This window comes from Pezoporus wallicus, unplaced genomic scaffold (assembly GCF_028554395.1).
Source record: "Pezoporus wallicus isolate ANWC-B61680 ecotype Strahan unplaced genomic scaffold, APGP_CSIRO_Pwel_v1 scaffold_11491, whole genome shotgun sequence".
Lineage (NCBI taxonomy): Eukaryota > Metazoa > Chordata > Aves > Psittaciformes > Psittacidae > Pezoporus > Pezoporus wallicus.
The window spans coordinates 2,296,649-2,313,120 of NW_026642649.1; the positions used below are offsets into that span (position 1 = coordinate 2,296,649).

Here is a 16,472-nt window from a genome sequence, read left to right on the forward strand (position 1 = left end):
TGATGACCTATCTGGTGAATATAATTATTGTTAAGTTTTTGCTGTTACACAGTATTGATGCCTTTTTGTCAAACTTTAGAGGATACAGGAGAGATTTGTGACTTTAAAGGCACCAGTTTCGGATGCTCCGCACCAAATGCGACCAGTTCCTCTTGAGCTAACCTTGCAGTTGGTTCTGAAGTAATTCTGGTTTTCATGCTAACAATTCCTTTGTTTCTCAGAACACTTTGTAACACTTTATCATTATTATTGTCATTGTTATTAAAGGCCTCTCGGAGAGCAGGGACTAGCAGCCTGGCTCCTGCCCAGATGGGGAAGCCAGTGACCCCGGGGAGAGCCAGTCAGCTCACTAGACTGGTTGGCCGGCTCGGCGAGGCGGCCTGTCCTCTTTCAAAGGTTTTGACTGAATTAGCACATTCCTGTGGAATATTTTGGGTTTCATCAAGTCAGCACTTAGTGCTGGAACGCTGTCCTACTGGAAGCTTTCTGTGCGGGTCTCCTCAAAGCTGCTTGCTGAGAGGTGCTGCTGCTGCTTTGACATCAGTGCTGCTTTCACTCAGACCACTCTGTGTTTAATTCAGATATTCAGTGGGTCTCATTATTGGCTAACGTGTTTACCAAGGTTCATTTTAAGGGGAAAAGCTTTTGCTAGTGTGATTTCAGAGAAGGAGAACGTTGAGGCATGTGGTGCGTAAGCTGCTAGATGGTTTTTTCCTTACTTGAGGTAATGACTTTGCAATCATTCTTGTTAATTCACTTACAGTAAGTGAATTTTTTGAGTACTGTCACACTAAAACAGAGCAGGGGATCAAACATCACAGGTAGAAAGGGTTACCTATAGGATTTTATATTTAAAGTGTATGTAGCTCTGTTTTGAATGGAGGATTAGTGTGTTGAAAGGCTGTTACAGACAGAATATTGAAAACTAGAAGGGAAAACGTGAATGAAACTGTGCTCTTCCTGCCCAGCAACTTGGTTTGTCTTCTAGGGTGTTTGAATCTAACACCATGCACAGCTTGGCCAAATATTCCCCTGCTGTCTGACTGAAATGGAAGTGACTTGGGCCACAACACTGCAACAGATTCAGATTCGCAAGGATGCAAAGCAGGGTTTTGTCATGAGGATTTAAATGCACTTTATTTTAAATCACTTTGAGGTATTTGGCTCAGTTTTGTCTTGTGAGGAGAGAGAAATGCTGGTACTGCTACATGCAGGGAGGGGCCTGCACTGAGTGTCAGAAGCCTGAGCTGGAATCTGTATGAGCAATAATCTTGCTAGAGGAGCTGACATCTAAATGACAGCCATATAGCACATGCGTTTGGATCCAAAGTAGAGACCTGAAGGTTGGCATGAGTCACCTAAAAAACTAAATAAAAATCTGTTTGAGCCATTCTTTGTGAATGGGACTGAACTGAGGGTTTTTTCCTAACACAAACCGTAAGCTGCATTGATTGGTGGCTGTTTCAGCATCTTTGGGGCAAGCTACTTGTGCTAGAACTGACTCAGTTTATATTGCTCAGTAGAAGGGATAAAAGTAGCACACCTTACCCGAACACTTGGACCACTGAAATACATGAATCTGGTGTTCAGGTACATGTATTCATGTTCAAAAAGTTCAACCCACCACAGTGACTTGATTTCCTTGGTCACTTCTGTGCACAAAAGAAGGCAGGGCTGATGCTGTCGACTTTTTTGACTGATGTGCTCAAAACTTCAGTCTGGAATAAAAAGAATGGTGAGCTTCAAGCTCACTTCTCTGCCAGAGAGATCATACCCTAGAAGACCTTGCAAAAGGGCATCTTGCCAGTCTGCCTGGAGAAGCTTAAGCCTTCCTCCTTGTCCTCATCCTTTAATAGGACTAGACTTCCAGCAAAGCAGTACAAACTAATGCAAAGGCAAACCAGTTCTTTTCATTCCACTTTATCCAAGGTATAAAATTCTCCATAGAATTTCTCAATTCTTCCATTTGTGGAGTTTAACAAGATTCTTGGCTGAAAGTTTCAAGCTTCTTGCTCTGCCCTCAGGGATGCTAGGGAGAGAGAAGAGCATGCTTTAGAAGGTAGCTTAACAAGGCAAATAAACAGACACTTACCCTGTGCTTGCAGTTAAAACAGTGACATCTACTCTTGTTCTGATCTTGTGTGCTCATGAGCATCCTCCAGAGTATGTAGGAGGTTCATTCAGTTTCCCTGATGCTTTAAGAGTGTTTTCTTAAGTAGCTCTTAATGAGAACTGTTGTACATCTGTTGAACTTCAAGATTTTAACGTGGTGACAGTAGGACATTACTATAGTAAATATTTCATTCTCAGACATTTGGACAGCTGTTATTCTGTGAATTGATACAATATCATCCACAGCTTGTCTTGCAAACCATTGTCACAATTTAAAGAGGGATTTGTGTTTGAAGAACTTGATTAAAATTAAGTTGTTTGGTTTGGACTTCCTCCCTTTGGGAATTGTTGGTAACATTTGAACAAGGAGGAAACTTTCACTGGTGATCACCAGTGTTTTTCCATGGATGGCTACTCATCAGAACCAGACTGCCAGGAGGAGCAGTAGCAAACTCTAGCTCTTCCTCCCTTTTGTTCAGTAAAGCTGTATTTCCTTCCAGCCATCCCAAATCTCTCCTCAGCAGTCTTTGGTACCTCACAGAAGAGTATCACTGCAAAAGCAGCCTGTAACGTTTCGGGTTTGTTAGGAGGGAGTTTGTTCATTTTAAAGAGTAATGCTGATGAATGTCACTAAATAAAACCACACTCAACTTCAGCATGGACCTACCAGGGCTGAGGGCTGCTTCAGTGACCCCATTGCTGCCTCAGTCGGTGGCTGAACTGGCTCAGGCTGTGATAGTGTGGAGTTGCAGCACTTCTAGAGTCCGCAGCCTCTTATCTCTCCTCCACATCCACAAACTGTCAACCCTCTCCTATGGGGTCAGAAAACCAAGCTGTGTATTTCCAATGGTGTGTCTGTGAAGAAAGCTCCTGAAACAGGAACATAGCGTAGCTAAGAGGGAAGTGCTTTGAACGTCTGGAACGGCAGTTCCCAGAACTGCAGGCTGCCCCATTTACCTTGGTAAGATGCAATTTCAGAGGTTTAATGGTGGTGTTTGAAGTAGCAATATTGCTTTTTATTTGATTCTCATGTGAGAGAGAGGGAGGCATAGGTTTGTAAAGAAGCTAGGACAGCTCACTGTCATGGTGCAGGTTGGGGATGCTCAATAGATTATGCTGAATCTTCTTGCTGTGATGAAGTTGACACGCTTGGATCCTGCTGAGGAGGACACACTGCAGAGATCACATCCATTCAGATCTTCAACTGTCCTCCAATTCTTTGTGAATGTGACTTTCTCTTTTAATGAACCTTTGGGCAGAAGGGTATTTGGTGGGTGATTCTCTGCCTGCTTTCCCTTGAGCCAGGCCTAAATCTGGTAGACCAGACTTCCTGTGAAGGAGCCATTGCAAATCACTCGTGGCCAGAATAGCTGCAACGTCAGCTCATGCTTAATTCAGTTCTTGAGAGCGGGACAACAAATCTTTTCTGGGTACATTGGAATGGCCTTTATATAAATGCACATATGTGACATGGGAATATTTAGTTATGCAGCACTTGATAAGTGCAGTGAAGCCTTTGACAGCTATAGAACAAGCCTGCTTGTTTCTGAAGCAGAGAAAATAGGATCATTCATGTGCTGAATAGCTCAAGTTGTTTCTTTCCCTTATCAGCTGCTCCTAACCTCAGGTCCTGCCCTTGTCTTGCTTTGGTACTGAGAGTGCTGCTAAAGTCAAATGGCAATTCTTGTCCTAGAAAATTACAGATACACCTGCAAAGAACATCTGCAGCTGACGAAAGGCGTGACTCAGGTTGGGTTAGAAGAGGACCTGATATACTGCTCCATATGTTGTGTTTCCTTCCTATAATGGCAGTGCAGTGCAGCGGGAAGCTAAGGGACAGTCTTGTTTGCTAGGTAGCAAATGCTCACTGGGCTGTGACTCTGCGTCGTGTAATGCGGGCAGACAGGAGCCACCTTCCACGTCTTACACTTAATCAGTCTTTAGCTTTGAGAGGTCATTCGGAGGATGTCATAAATCGTATCTGCAACTGCTGCAGTCTTGTGACTGCTGGGAATTTGGCTTCAGGAGAAACAGGGTTCCTCCTTTTGTAAGGGAATTCTGCAATCTTTAAAGCTGCTGCTTCTAAAACCGTCCGATTTTACTCGTCTGTTAGCAGCAAACTCTCCTTTGTTTGTAGCTGCTCTGTGGAAACAAACTGCTTGGAAAAACACCGCTTTGCCTAATCGTAGAGGACAGGTTTCAAAGGCTGGATTTTGAAATAAAACCTCTTGAAATCTTCTGTAAAAAAAATGCCAAAGTACATCTCGCTGAGATCGAGTGGTCTGTGTAGGAATTTAATGGTATTTCCTCCCTGAAATTCCTCACTGTTTTGCAGGAACTAGAACAGATTGTTCACAGATCAGGATTTTTTTCCTAAAGAAATAGAAGAGAATAAGAGGCACTCCTTGCCTTGAAACTGCCCCACGAGCAGAACAGTCAAAAGGATTGCCTTGAAATGTCAGTTGTCGTTCTACTTTGAATTCAGCTTAAAATCTGGCTTTCAAACCTGCAACCCTTGGATTACTTGAAGTCTTGTGCTTCCGAGTTGCAGACTCAACCCTTCAGCAATAAAGGAAGTCAGTCCAGCTTTTGCAGGGGGTTTCAGGAACAAGCTGGGTGAAAACACTGTTAATCCCCAGTTTAGAAGTGAGAGTGCTCTATCATGTTGTTATCACTGCTTATGTAGGAGAAAGAATATAATATTTCATTTTTTTCTTTTAATAGGATCCAGTGATTCTAGAACAGGGCTGTAAAATGCCTATTGACATGAATTGCATCGCCTATATACTGACGTAGGTATAAAGTACTAGGCTTGCCTGTGGTATCCTCCCTGGAGGAACCTCCTGGCTCCCAAAGTTTGCATAACTTTGTCTCATGTGGACACAGATACGTTCAGCTCCAGAAATGACCCAGCGTTCTAACAGCTGAAACATGAAAAACATCCCTATTGCTAGATTTGTTGCTGAACTGTATTGACCCTGATGGAACCTTGTTAGAGTTTCCTCGTGAAAACCTCAGATAACTAATGTTTTAACCCTCCACTAGTACGTGTCTGTAATTTAAAGCCATATCAAGTTGTCTTCATTTTGACCATGTTCTTTGTCCCCTCCTTGTGTGAAGTTTCATTAGCTCGTCATGTGTAACAGTAGGTATTGGATAGCTTTCATGTAGCTAAGCGATAATGTAGTACTCATTGATAATTTTTAGCCCATAAATAATGTTTGTTTGTTTGGAATGAAGAGATGGGGGAGGAATTGATTGATTCCTGCTTTTATCTTACTTTTTTCTCCCTAGTTCCAAGGAAGTCTGTTTGATTCTATGGCTTTATTACCTGAAATGCCTTGTCGTGTTGGTGTCCAATAGTTTTGATAGCCTGTAAAATTAACAAATAAGGAGAAAAGTAAGGCTTTAATATGGTTGTAGAAATATACTGCCAGACTGTGCCAAAAGCTTTGAACAAATACTGGAGAACTGTCTTTGGGGACTACTGTTCTGTTTTGGGTGGGTTTTTAACATATCTCCCATGTTAATCTTTTCCTATTAATACTTGTGAACAGTCGTGATTGATGAATACGGTTGGAATTATGTGTGTGTCTTATTAGACTTAATTGCTAGGATCAAGAAATCGATGCTGTTTGCTTTTAAATACAAAGGAAGATTTATTGATGGGGTTTGGTGTTTCAGGTTTTTTTCTCCTCTTAAAGGCACATATACGTAGTGTCTTACTGGGATAGTAAAATCCTGTAGGTGCCTGTTAGCACAGGAATAAATTATAATACTGGATTATGGTTCGTGTAAAGCAGAGAAATTGAGATAACTTTGAAAGCTCCGACTCAATATTTGATGTTATCAGAACTTTTTGCATTCCATCCATATCGCAGGGATAATCGCATTTAAAATAGGAATAGCTTGTAAAAAGCAGTCTGTCTGCTGTGTGCAGAATAGACAGGCAAGTAGAAATTATGCAGTGATTCGTATCCCTGCCCTGTGTGTGCACGTTGACACCAGACAGGCAGTTTTAACTTGGAGAAGGCTGATCTCAAGCCTGCTGGGAAAAGCACCCTGTAGGCCTAACACCTGGCACTGGGGTTAATAAGGCAGACTTCTTGCACGCTGTGTTTTGGCACCAGTGTCTTCATTGTGTGTTGCTCAGCAATGCATTGTGTGTTCCCTAAGAATAGTGTCTTAGTCAGACACACCTGTTTTTTTCTGCCCTTCTCCTGTTTTGAGCTTAGGCTTATAGTTTCATCTTTCTTGCCATCTTCCTCAGTGCTCCCGATACATTCGTTATGCATCAGATCAAACCAAACTCCTCTCTGCAGGCTTGCAAAGAAGTGAGTCAGTTATTTGGCCAGTGTTAAAAGACTGGAAAAAAGACTTGGCAAAACCTTGTGCTCAGGGCACCTGTAGGAAGCCTGGAACAGGAACTTGGAAAAGGACGAAGCGAGCAAAACCCTGAATCAGATCCCACAGCCAGCTTCAGGACAAGTCACTGCTAAAGTACCCCATGTCGTCCAGAGCAGTAGGATAGCTAACTGCATCTGAGCTGCTTCTCCTCATTCTCTGTCTCTGCTCTTCAGTGACACTATTGCCCTACCCTTTCCTTCCATGAAGGTTTCCAATGTGCCTGCTTCTCCTGTGTTGTGTTAGAAGAGAGTTCTCACAGAGTTCTGTAGGCCAGCGTGTCCCCATCACGCTGTCAGTTCATTGCAGACCATTACTAGAATGAAACTTCTTAATTGGAAATCATGACAAAGCAGTTCCTTTGGCTCCTGACCATAGTTTTGGTGATGGTCAATGGCTGAAGCCTTGGAAAAACTGTATTCGGCAGTCTTTTTTGGTCCCTTTTGTACTGGGGATAAAATCAGCTCAGTCACTTAAAAAAGCTGACAAAGCAAGAGGAGTTCGCTGATCTCAGTGGGGATCCTTTTGTATGCTCACATCGACATCCTGCACTCGTGAGGTATTTTCCAGTTTACTTCAGCTTGATCAGAGGCAACCATCTTCTGTTGTGCATGCTCTGCCACATCCTCACTCTGCTTGACTTCCCCGGTGTTTGTGAACACTGTTGGTGGTAGCATCCAGGCATCCACTCTTGGCATGGAAAAGTTGCTCCTTTTAAGAGACTTAAATCATCACAGTTAAGTCTTCCTTGTGACCATAAAGCTATTTGAAGAAGACTGTTTCTGCAAGGTATATGAAATGAATTCTTCACCCTCCTCCTGACCACAGTGCTGTCTTTGCCTCATTAAGTCATTATCTCAGATTCCCCAGTGATTTACTACAGAAGAAGCTTCTGTAGATAAATACTGCTGGGGTTTTATGCCTGGTTGGTTGTGGTGGTGGTTTGGGAGTTTTTTGGTTTGGTTTTGGTTTTTTGAGGTGGTTTTATTTGTTTGTTTTGTGGGATTTATTGTTGTTGCTTGTTGGCTTTTAAACCATTGGTAAGGACCACAACTGCTACCCAAGGCGAGCTGGACCTGGGGCCTCTCATTTCTCTTGAGTGTGCCACACTTGATGATGAGACTTGATTTCTGCCTGTTGCTCAGGGGGAAACCGTATGGTTCAGCCACATGGTTGGGACTGGATCTCTGGACTGCAAGCTGAAATTCTCCACATGCCTAAATGGATTTCTTTTTCTCCATCTATCATAGCAATTTCTCTGTGTATGTACAGATAGGCAGATACATACAAGTAGTCCTTAAATATTTTGCTTTGGTTTACTCCTCAAAGGAAAGAAGCATTGTTTAGCAAAGAATCAATATTACAAAGGATCTGCATGCATGGATCCCACTCTGATATTCTTCTTTCTTGCTTTCTTCTGCAAGTTTCTTTCATCCCAGTTATTTCCAGCTCAGTGTAAAACAATCCCGACTGCAGCAGATTCTTTGTCAGCAATACATGCTGGTTGCCCCTGGCCATTTACTCAACCACTCCTTCTTTTGTAGCATATTTGTGGTGCAAGAAGCTCTTTGATGGTAAACTCTCAGCCTTGAGAAGTATAAATCATTCTTAGCCAGCAGATCCAAGGAGGAGGCATTCCCTAGCTGTAGTTCCTTACGCTGTTTCCTAAGGAGTCTTACTTTGCTGCTGGTTTCTTTCTGGAGGGTTTGCCCCTTTACGTGCTGCTTTTGATTTAACTCCCGACATTCAAGAGTAATTCCTGAAAATCTGAGAGGTCATGTAATTAAAACATTAAAAATTAAAACCCAAGAAAACAGCCTAAAGGCAGCTTCCTTGTTCCCTGTGCTGCAGCGAGCAGCTTCTATTTCAGACAGTCTGTGCTGGGCTTCACCATTTGTGATGGGGTTTTGCTGTGGGGCACTAGTTTGATGCTGCTGCATTCAGGGCTTTTTCACCTAGAATGCCTCCTGGTGAGATGGATTTTCATCTCCCAGGAATAATGTTTCTAGCCCTGGGACAAACACAGTATGCCAAGGAAGACAGTTCAAGAGCAAGTTACCCCTTGGGTCATTCAAAACACAAATATACATCCATTCAGTTGGAATGAGGACTTAACACAGAATGGGTAAGGCTGGCATAAAGTCTGTTTAAATCATGTTCTCGAGGACAAGACTGTTTGTGGTTCATTTGTGAGCAAGTGCAGCTTTTGGGCTGTAGCTAGACTAAAATTTGACAGTTTAAGCACACGGTACTTACAAACGTGGTGAACAAACTTACCTTCAGAAGGCAGTGCAACAGGAGGAAGCTGTTCAGCTATCTTGAGATGATTTAACGTTCAGAGGCATCTCAAACTGCAAGCAGGCTGATTAAACAGAAGGTGGAAAGACTGTAGCTTGGAACGGAAGTTTTGGAGTCAGGTATTTGAATTGAGAGCAAATCTGGAATCGCTGTGGAAACGCACAGTCACTCTGGCAATAAATCTCAAGACACAGGAGCACAAGCTGTTTCGTGTCTCATTGAGTAGATAGGTTTTATCCTACGCGAGATAGTTTCTTTCACCCCAATGCTTTTTACTAGGAATATAAGTGTGGACTGAGAAAGTTGGTACACTGATCACGACGGGATAGGAGCGGCTGTGGATGTTGCTCAGAAGTGAAGAGCTTTGCATCTCAGAATAGTTGGCCTTTTTATCAAAGCCAAGCTCTTCATTGGGAGTCCTGCGATACAAACGTGACTATTTCTCTAATCAAGATACCTTAATTGGCCATTGTATGAAAGCTGTGTCATTTAAACGTGGGGTTTACATTCTGGGGGGGGGGAGAGTACCTTGTATTGCCAGCGGGTATTCTAAAGTTGCAGATAGATTTCCATTGTGACCCCTGAAGGAAACCTCTTCGGAAGAACTGTTTTCCCTCAGTTCACAAATCCTTCTCCCCTCGATATTATTTAGCTCACCTAATCAGAATTGTATCAGGGTAACTGGGATAATACAGGCTTTTATCCTCATCCTGCTTCCTGAAGTGTATTTCTATCGCTACTAGTTCAGTTTTTATCTTTGCTGGATAAAGAGTGTGTTTTCTCTGATCGCTATCTGCCTGAACAGGAAGCATCCGGCTGTTTCTCAGAATTAGCTTCTGAAAGCGGAGAGCGTCCCACAGAAACCTAAACCCAGTTCTTGAAACGTCAGGTTAGCTGAGAAACAGCGAAACCTCGGCAGCCGCCTCCCTGCAGCACGGCGCGGAGTTGCGGTACAGGAATTGCCACTTAGGCCTTATTCCCTCAGTGTTTTTTCCTGGGTGACTTTCTCTTTGCTTTGTGTGCTCCCTCCCCTTTACCTTTGTGTGTTAAGAGGAGGGAGCACCAAAGACCATAGGCAGTGTTTGTAGAGGAAGTCTTTCATGATGGGTGTCTGTTTGTATATGGATATCTCAGTCTTGGACCAACACTGAGCGAGGTGGGAGGGAAGGGGAAGACAGGGATAACGCTTGGGCTTTGAATAGGAAATTATAACAGGCTGCCGTGATGCAAGGGGTGAAGAGTGAGATACCAAAAGCCACCCTCCCCCAGAATCCACTAAATGCTTTGTTAGTGTTTGATGAAGTGCCACACTTGCTGTCGCTGGTTGGTTTGCTTTAGAGAGATTATAGTTTTAGGTATTGTGGTGGGGAAGGTGTTTTAGACCGCTGAGGTTCTAGGTATTGCCACGCAAGCTGTGCAGTGGTGTTCGGGGTTTTTGTGCCTATCGGAAGCAGACAAAAAGTTGTAATGGGCTTTTTTGGTTAGCATATGGGTATTAGGGTTTTCAGCAGTATAAAAGGGAATTTGGGTTGAAGTCAATTAGGAAAGCTCAATTCTGAATTTGTGTGCTCAGCTTTCTGGTATTGTGACTCCTGAAAAGCACGTGGTTGTGGTTCAGGTAAAAACACGAGATGTTACAGATCTTCCCTTTTGCATCTCATCTAGAGGAGGATGCTTGTATTACCGCAAGGTTAGCTTCTGGCTATAAAGGTACAGTCTTCATAGGTGAACCAAGCGAATGGCTTTAGCTCTGCTGTGCTCAATCTGCTGACAGGCCCCATAGCTTGGAAAGCTCTGAGAGCAAGTTCTGCCCTGAAGGGTCAGCTGGCCTTCAGAGTGTCTTCTTCCTGCCTCTATTTCTGAGCAGCAGCAGAGAACTGACCTGGTCATCCAGGAATGGTTCCTACCTGGAGCATGTTGAACCAAGGATGTTCCTCATGGCAGCCAGCAAAATCAGCTGGAGCGCCAAAGAAACTGCTTGCTTTCCTAGTCCTTAGGATGGACTAGAAGAGAAAGCTTTTGCTTGCAGCCAGTACCAGGTTGCAAAGACAATTACTGAGCTGTATGAGAGAAGTACAGCCTGCATAATGGTGCCTTTTCCTTCCATTCCAGTGTCTTACTTCTCCCAAGGATATTAACTCCTAATAAGAAGGCTGGCCGTATAATTCATATCCCCTAGTGGCTAATAATGTTAATCTCTTCCTCATTTCTCCAGTGCCTGCATTGCAAGAGTAAAGGAAATGAGATGATGGGGGGCAGGATGAGTGGTAGAAGAAGCAAGGCTAGAGAGAATGATGCTTTGTGGAATAATGGGTATGAAGAGGAGGAGGGTATAGTAGGAAGTAGATGGAAAGGAATGGAGAGGGAGAAAAATGGATGTGGCAGAAGCTGGAAAGATTTAGTAAATCAAGTCAGGAACATCTAATAAGAATATGTTAATTGCCTACACACGTACTCGCTGACTGCCAAATGGTTTTACATGTGGAACATGCAGGTCCTTCTTGTCTACTTGTTTTTGTTAATAGTGTAAGGAGAAACTCTGCATCATCCCAGAAGGTGGTATCAGTAACACTACAGAATAGATTCTGCAATATGGGTGAATTCGTGCTTTATGTGTGAAGAAATAGGTTGGCCTCCAAGTGTCTAGAGCTTGACGTACTCCTGTAAGAGATAAGCAAAGACTTTACTGCTAAATTGAGGGAATTTGTAGTAATCAGCAGAAAAACTTAATGAATGTGTAACAGCTATATGGTAATATGTACTATCCATCAGTATTTTTAACCTTTTATGGCTCTTGTTTTACCCCTTTCAGTGCTGCTAAGATACTGCTCAGAAGCTATGTTCCAACTAAGTGTCAGTCATAGTCCTGAAAGGGTGCCCTTCTGTGATGTCTTTTGCTGTTAAGTTAGCTGTAGTGGCAGCTTCCACCTATCCCTAAAGCTATCTGTGTTTTATAAAGAAAACCAAAAAGCAGGGGCACAGATTTTAATGGCTTAATCCATAAGGTGTGTATTGCATGTGCTCTTGCAGTCCTTAGTTTAAAGACAGACTATTTCATCACAGGAGTTGCCTAACCGTGGCTGAGTTGGTTCATCAGTTGGATATATTCCTCCCAAGATCTAGAGAAAGGTTTTGATTGGTAAAGTATGTGCAAAATCACCAGGATGACTGCATTTTAGTTCAGTACTACCTGTTTTGCTGTAAATGCAGAAGTGGAATGGAACTTATTGTGCAGAAGGTAAGGTACAGGCAGAATTTTAGGAGGAGAAATGATTGACAACCAAAAGTTAAAGCAGGAGTAGTATTAACCAGGGAGAGAGGAGAGGAGGAGGAAGTATTTGAGCAGACATAGGAAGGAAATACTATGCTTTTTTTGGCCAGATTTCATCGTTGACACCAGTCTTTGGCTAGTGAGTACTTGTTCAAAGAGCTGGGAAGGCGGAGGAGTGTTTACCTCCTATTTGGGGCAAGGCAGATGGATGTGGGGGGTGTGGTGAGTGTTTGTGTATGTGCCATTGTGTGGGTGAAACAGAGAAGTGTGGCCTCTGCTTATTTCCTCTTCTCACTTCCATTTAGGTAATACATGTTTTAATCATAGCATTGAGGAAATCTCAAACTGTTCCTCTTTTTTTCTTCAAGGGAAGAAGAATAACATGTATGTGCTGAATCACTGCTGCAGGGAGGTACAGGGAAACAATCAAAGCTGGTCAGACTGCAGTGGTTCTATGCACAATGATTTACCCATTTTTCCCTAACAGATACGTTTAGAAGGTGGTGTTAAATGGCCCTTAAACTGACTTCCATCCGGTATAAGCCAGTGTTGGTACAGGAGAGTGCTGCATGAAACACGTACAGAACAAATTCTGAACACATCCAGGTCTAACAGGTTTTTACTCCTTTTTCCCTATTTGGGACTGATGATCTGAATCTCTTCAAGTGGCCCAAAGGGAGTCAGGCTCCAAGTGTCACAGGTGTGTGAAGGATTTGGTTTTGCTGTTGTCGCTCTGCATGTGTAATCACTTATGAGCATAATTACAGAGGTTTGGAGTCTGTTCATGCGCAGTGCCAAGTTGCACCTGGGCGTTTATAGCAGTTACGCATTTTGTACCAACTCCTTCAGTATTTATCCTTTTCCATAAGAGCCTGGTAGGATTTGTAAGGTTAATACAAGAAGTAGAGAGCGCTGACCCCTTGTTATTTCAGGGGAGAAGCAGCGTAGAAGCCTTACAGATAACAAAATCTCTTCTGCAGGGGTGGCAGAACTCCACCACGTTTCGAAGGCCCCATCGATGCCAGCGTTCACACCAGCTCCCTCTGGCATGACTAGGCAAATCCAGTGTGTGCCTGGCAGCTCCCGATGGAAAAGCCTGGGATGAAGCCAGGGAGGGTGGCAAGCTCTTTGCCTGGGACTTGTGCAGCCGGGCTAGTGTTGGCAAAAGGGAGGGGAATGGCAGTTGGGCAGCACACGGGAGCGCAGGAGGGAACAAAAGGAGTCTCAGATCCTTGTGCCCTGGCTGGTGGGAGATACAAATGTTTAGACTGGCATCTTGCCCTGGTGTTAGCCAGGAGGTGCAGAACTGTTAAATGGCCCAGCGGGAGCTCAGACCCAAGCGTTGTTCAGTCTGGCATGTACAATAGAGAATGATGGGAGAGCAGCTGCACAGGAATGTTTTCTGTTAGAAATCGTGTTTTTATTGAACAGCTTTTGTGAGTTTTTCATCCAAACTTGACTGAATGCTTCCCTCTCAAAAGTGCCGAGAGAGGGAAGCTGGGGTTTAATTCACTGGCGGCGTCATAGAGCCAGTTTGGTTTTGGGTACCAGCTGCTGATCTGGTGATGCGACTCCATGGAAAAAGGGACTTTCAATAAGAATCCTCTGTGTATATGATGCCTGCTCGAATTATTAATGGTGCTTCTCCCTGCAGCCTTACTTTGGGGTGAGAATAGATATGAGACAAAACACTTGTGCAGAGAGGTGGTCTAGGAGGGTAATGTTCAGTCAAAGGTTAGCATCTCGGGCAGAAATGGGTGTCTTTATAGCAGGACAGTGCCGTCCGGAGAGTCTTGGCTTCTTGGTGTCAGATATTGAAGTATATTTGAATTTAAAACCAGAACAGAACAGCACCACCAAACCAACCCTCGAGGAAGCTTCATTCCTTCTTAGCACCCGCTTCTGGGCAAGTTCTTTGTGTCAGGATTTTGTAGCAACATACAAGAGTTTGTAAGATTTTTGTGTTATTTTAAATTGCTTTGTCTATTGGGCAGTGTTCCCGGGAGCTTACAGCTTCTGATAGAAGAAATGTCTTACTATGATGCCTATCAACAGTGTTTCCATGTGTCAAATACCTTTGTTTTCCCTTCATTGTGGTGGATATACATTGCTTATTCTTTAGTTTCGAATGCTTTCTTCAACAGTTCACCTGATGTGAGGTATTCTTCACATATCCTCATGAAGATGCCACACACGTGGCATTAGGAAGTATTTTTAGCATAACCAGTGAGTATAGCAGAGACTGAAATAGGTGCTGATTTAGAAACCCAAGCACCCACAAGGCAGCTTGGTGGGAAGCAAGGTAGACCTCATTTCATTTCACTTTGCTGCTGCCATGAGAGCTTTTTCAGTTGTCTGCTTGTCATTTTCCATGTGTTTGGAACGCCGTAGTGACGAGAGTTTGAGCCACTGAAGAGAACAGCGGAGAGCTGGTGGCTTCTCAGTCATACGTGGGGACTGTACCCCCATGAAGAGTCCCTTTAGGCTCCTTTTGGCTAAGAAGGGAAAGCTTTTCCCAGGAAACTTTGTCAGTTTGAACACATGGGCTTGACTTTGGCAAGTGTGCATCTTCCTGGTCTGCCCCAGATCGCCAGCTTAGCTGCTGCATGGTCCCTTGGCAATGCCCTGTGAAGTCTGACTGGGCCTTTTAACCTGCCTCTGGCAAACAGGGCCTTACATGATCTCCTGGTTTGCTTTGTGCTGGGACTGAGTTCTGCATCCCACATTCTGGCTAAGAGACGTGTCCTTTTATTACAAAGAATGTGTTTTCCCAGAAACTCCTCTGTGAAAGCCAATTCTTGTGCATTCCTACTAACTTGCTTTCTCCTCCTCTGTAATGGGACTTGGGAATGCTGCAGAAAAATCAGTTTCTGCAGGAATTTAGGATCATTGGAGCTCTACAACATTCATCTTTCCCTGACGGAAAACTCCTACGCCTGTTACTAACAGTTGCATGCTTTACATTGAGGAAAAGGTGGATGGGATGTGGTAGAGCATGCTGACATGGTAAGAAGAGGAGGTTGAAGGTGTGAAGTACAAGTACCAGCAAAGCTGGTGAAAGAAAGCCAGAAGTCTAGAAGAGAGATGAGTAGGAGGGTAGAAAAAGCAAATGAGAGGCCAAGTGTTTAGATGCTGAGATGATTTTTACCTAGTTCATCACCTGCAGTGTCCTGTCCAGAGGGATGTTCTGTTCAGGCTTGATCTGAACCTCCATAGGGAAACCTGAGCACGGGGAAGAAGGTACAGCTGGGAAAAGTCCTCCCAGCCCGAATCCTCAAAGCCCTGGAGGCATTACACACTGCCTCTTGCCCAGTGCTTAGCTCTTGGTGTCGGCAGCACAGCGTGTGGCTGCACGGTTTAGAGCCCAGGTTTCCGGGCTCACACCAGAGCACTCTGCATGGTGGGCTGTGGATAATGTGGGAGAGTATAAGCTCCAAAGGGATACTGACTGTTGATTATTGATACCCTTCTTCTCCGCATGGGTTCTTCCCTACAGGGTTTCGTTTTGAGCTGCAGCTGTGGTATTCAGGCAAGAAACTAAATCATAACCTTATTTTGATCTGAGCTGCTAAAAGAGGTCTCCCATCAGGAATACTCAATCAGCTGGTGTGTGGCTTAGCCTCACCTTGACAGGGCTTTCTGCAGGACAAGAAGTATCTTCTGTGACTGTTCTTGATGTTCTCAATAAAGAATGGGTTGCTTGTAGTGGTCTGCTTGTCTGCTTTTTAACCATTGTAACTTTGTGTTCTTTCTTCCCTTAGAGGATGTGCTGAGTAAAGATGCTGGGGAGTGTGCAATATGCCTGGAAGACCTGCAGCAAGGAGATACTATAGCACGGCTGCCTTGCCTCTGCATATACCATAAAGGGCAAGTATTTCTCAGGATGCATATAGAATTCCAGAAGGCTGCATTTGTTGGGTAACTCCTCTAAGGGGTGCTGAAAGGGGCACTAAAATGTAGTTCCTTTTTACGTTTCAAACCAAAGAAACAACAGCAGCAATCCTAAAGATGTCTTCAGAATGGTATCTTTCTGTGTCCCCACCAATGTATCTGCAGTCAGTTTTCCTACTGTTGTCTTATGCTTGCATGAAAAGCCCACAGGAGAAATTAGGCAAAATCACCTGTATGGGCAAGGAGTGCACACCATGCGTCGGGCTTAGGTTGTGTGTGCTTCAGTTTTGTCGGATGCCAGTAGGCTTTGGAGGGAAGAGGATGGGACACCTTGTAAACCTGTATCATCAGTGAATGATAGAGGCAAGATGATAGTGATAGCAGTGAAGTGTCACCTGTGTATAAAGGCTGGATAGTAACTTGTAAAATGCTTCCTTAGAAAAGTTGAACACTTAGGAAATTCAATTTTTCAACAGCATTTAATGGCAGGGGGGTT

The 16,472-nt window shown here is 43.8% G+C and overlaps 1 protein-coding gene across 1 annotated transcript in view; it reads left to right on the plus strand.

Annotated features, from left to right (window-relative positions):
• The window catches only part of ZNRF2 (zinc and ring finger 2), a 51,953-nt gene that overhangs the window by 33,516 nt on the left and 1,965 nt on the right, over window positions 1–16,472 (plus strand). The window contains exon 3 of the mRNA XM_057431511.1: window positions 15,847–15,952. Coding sequence (XP_057287494.1) covers window positions 15,847–15,952 — 106 coding nt within the window. The remainder of the gene's footprint in view (window positions 1–15,846; window positions 15,953–16,472) is intronic.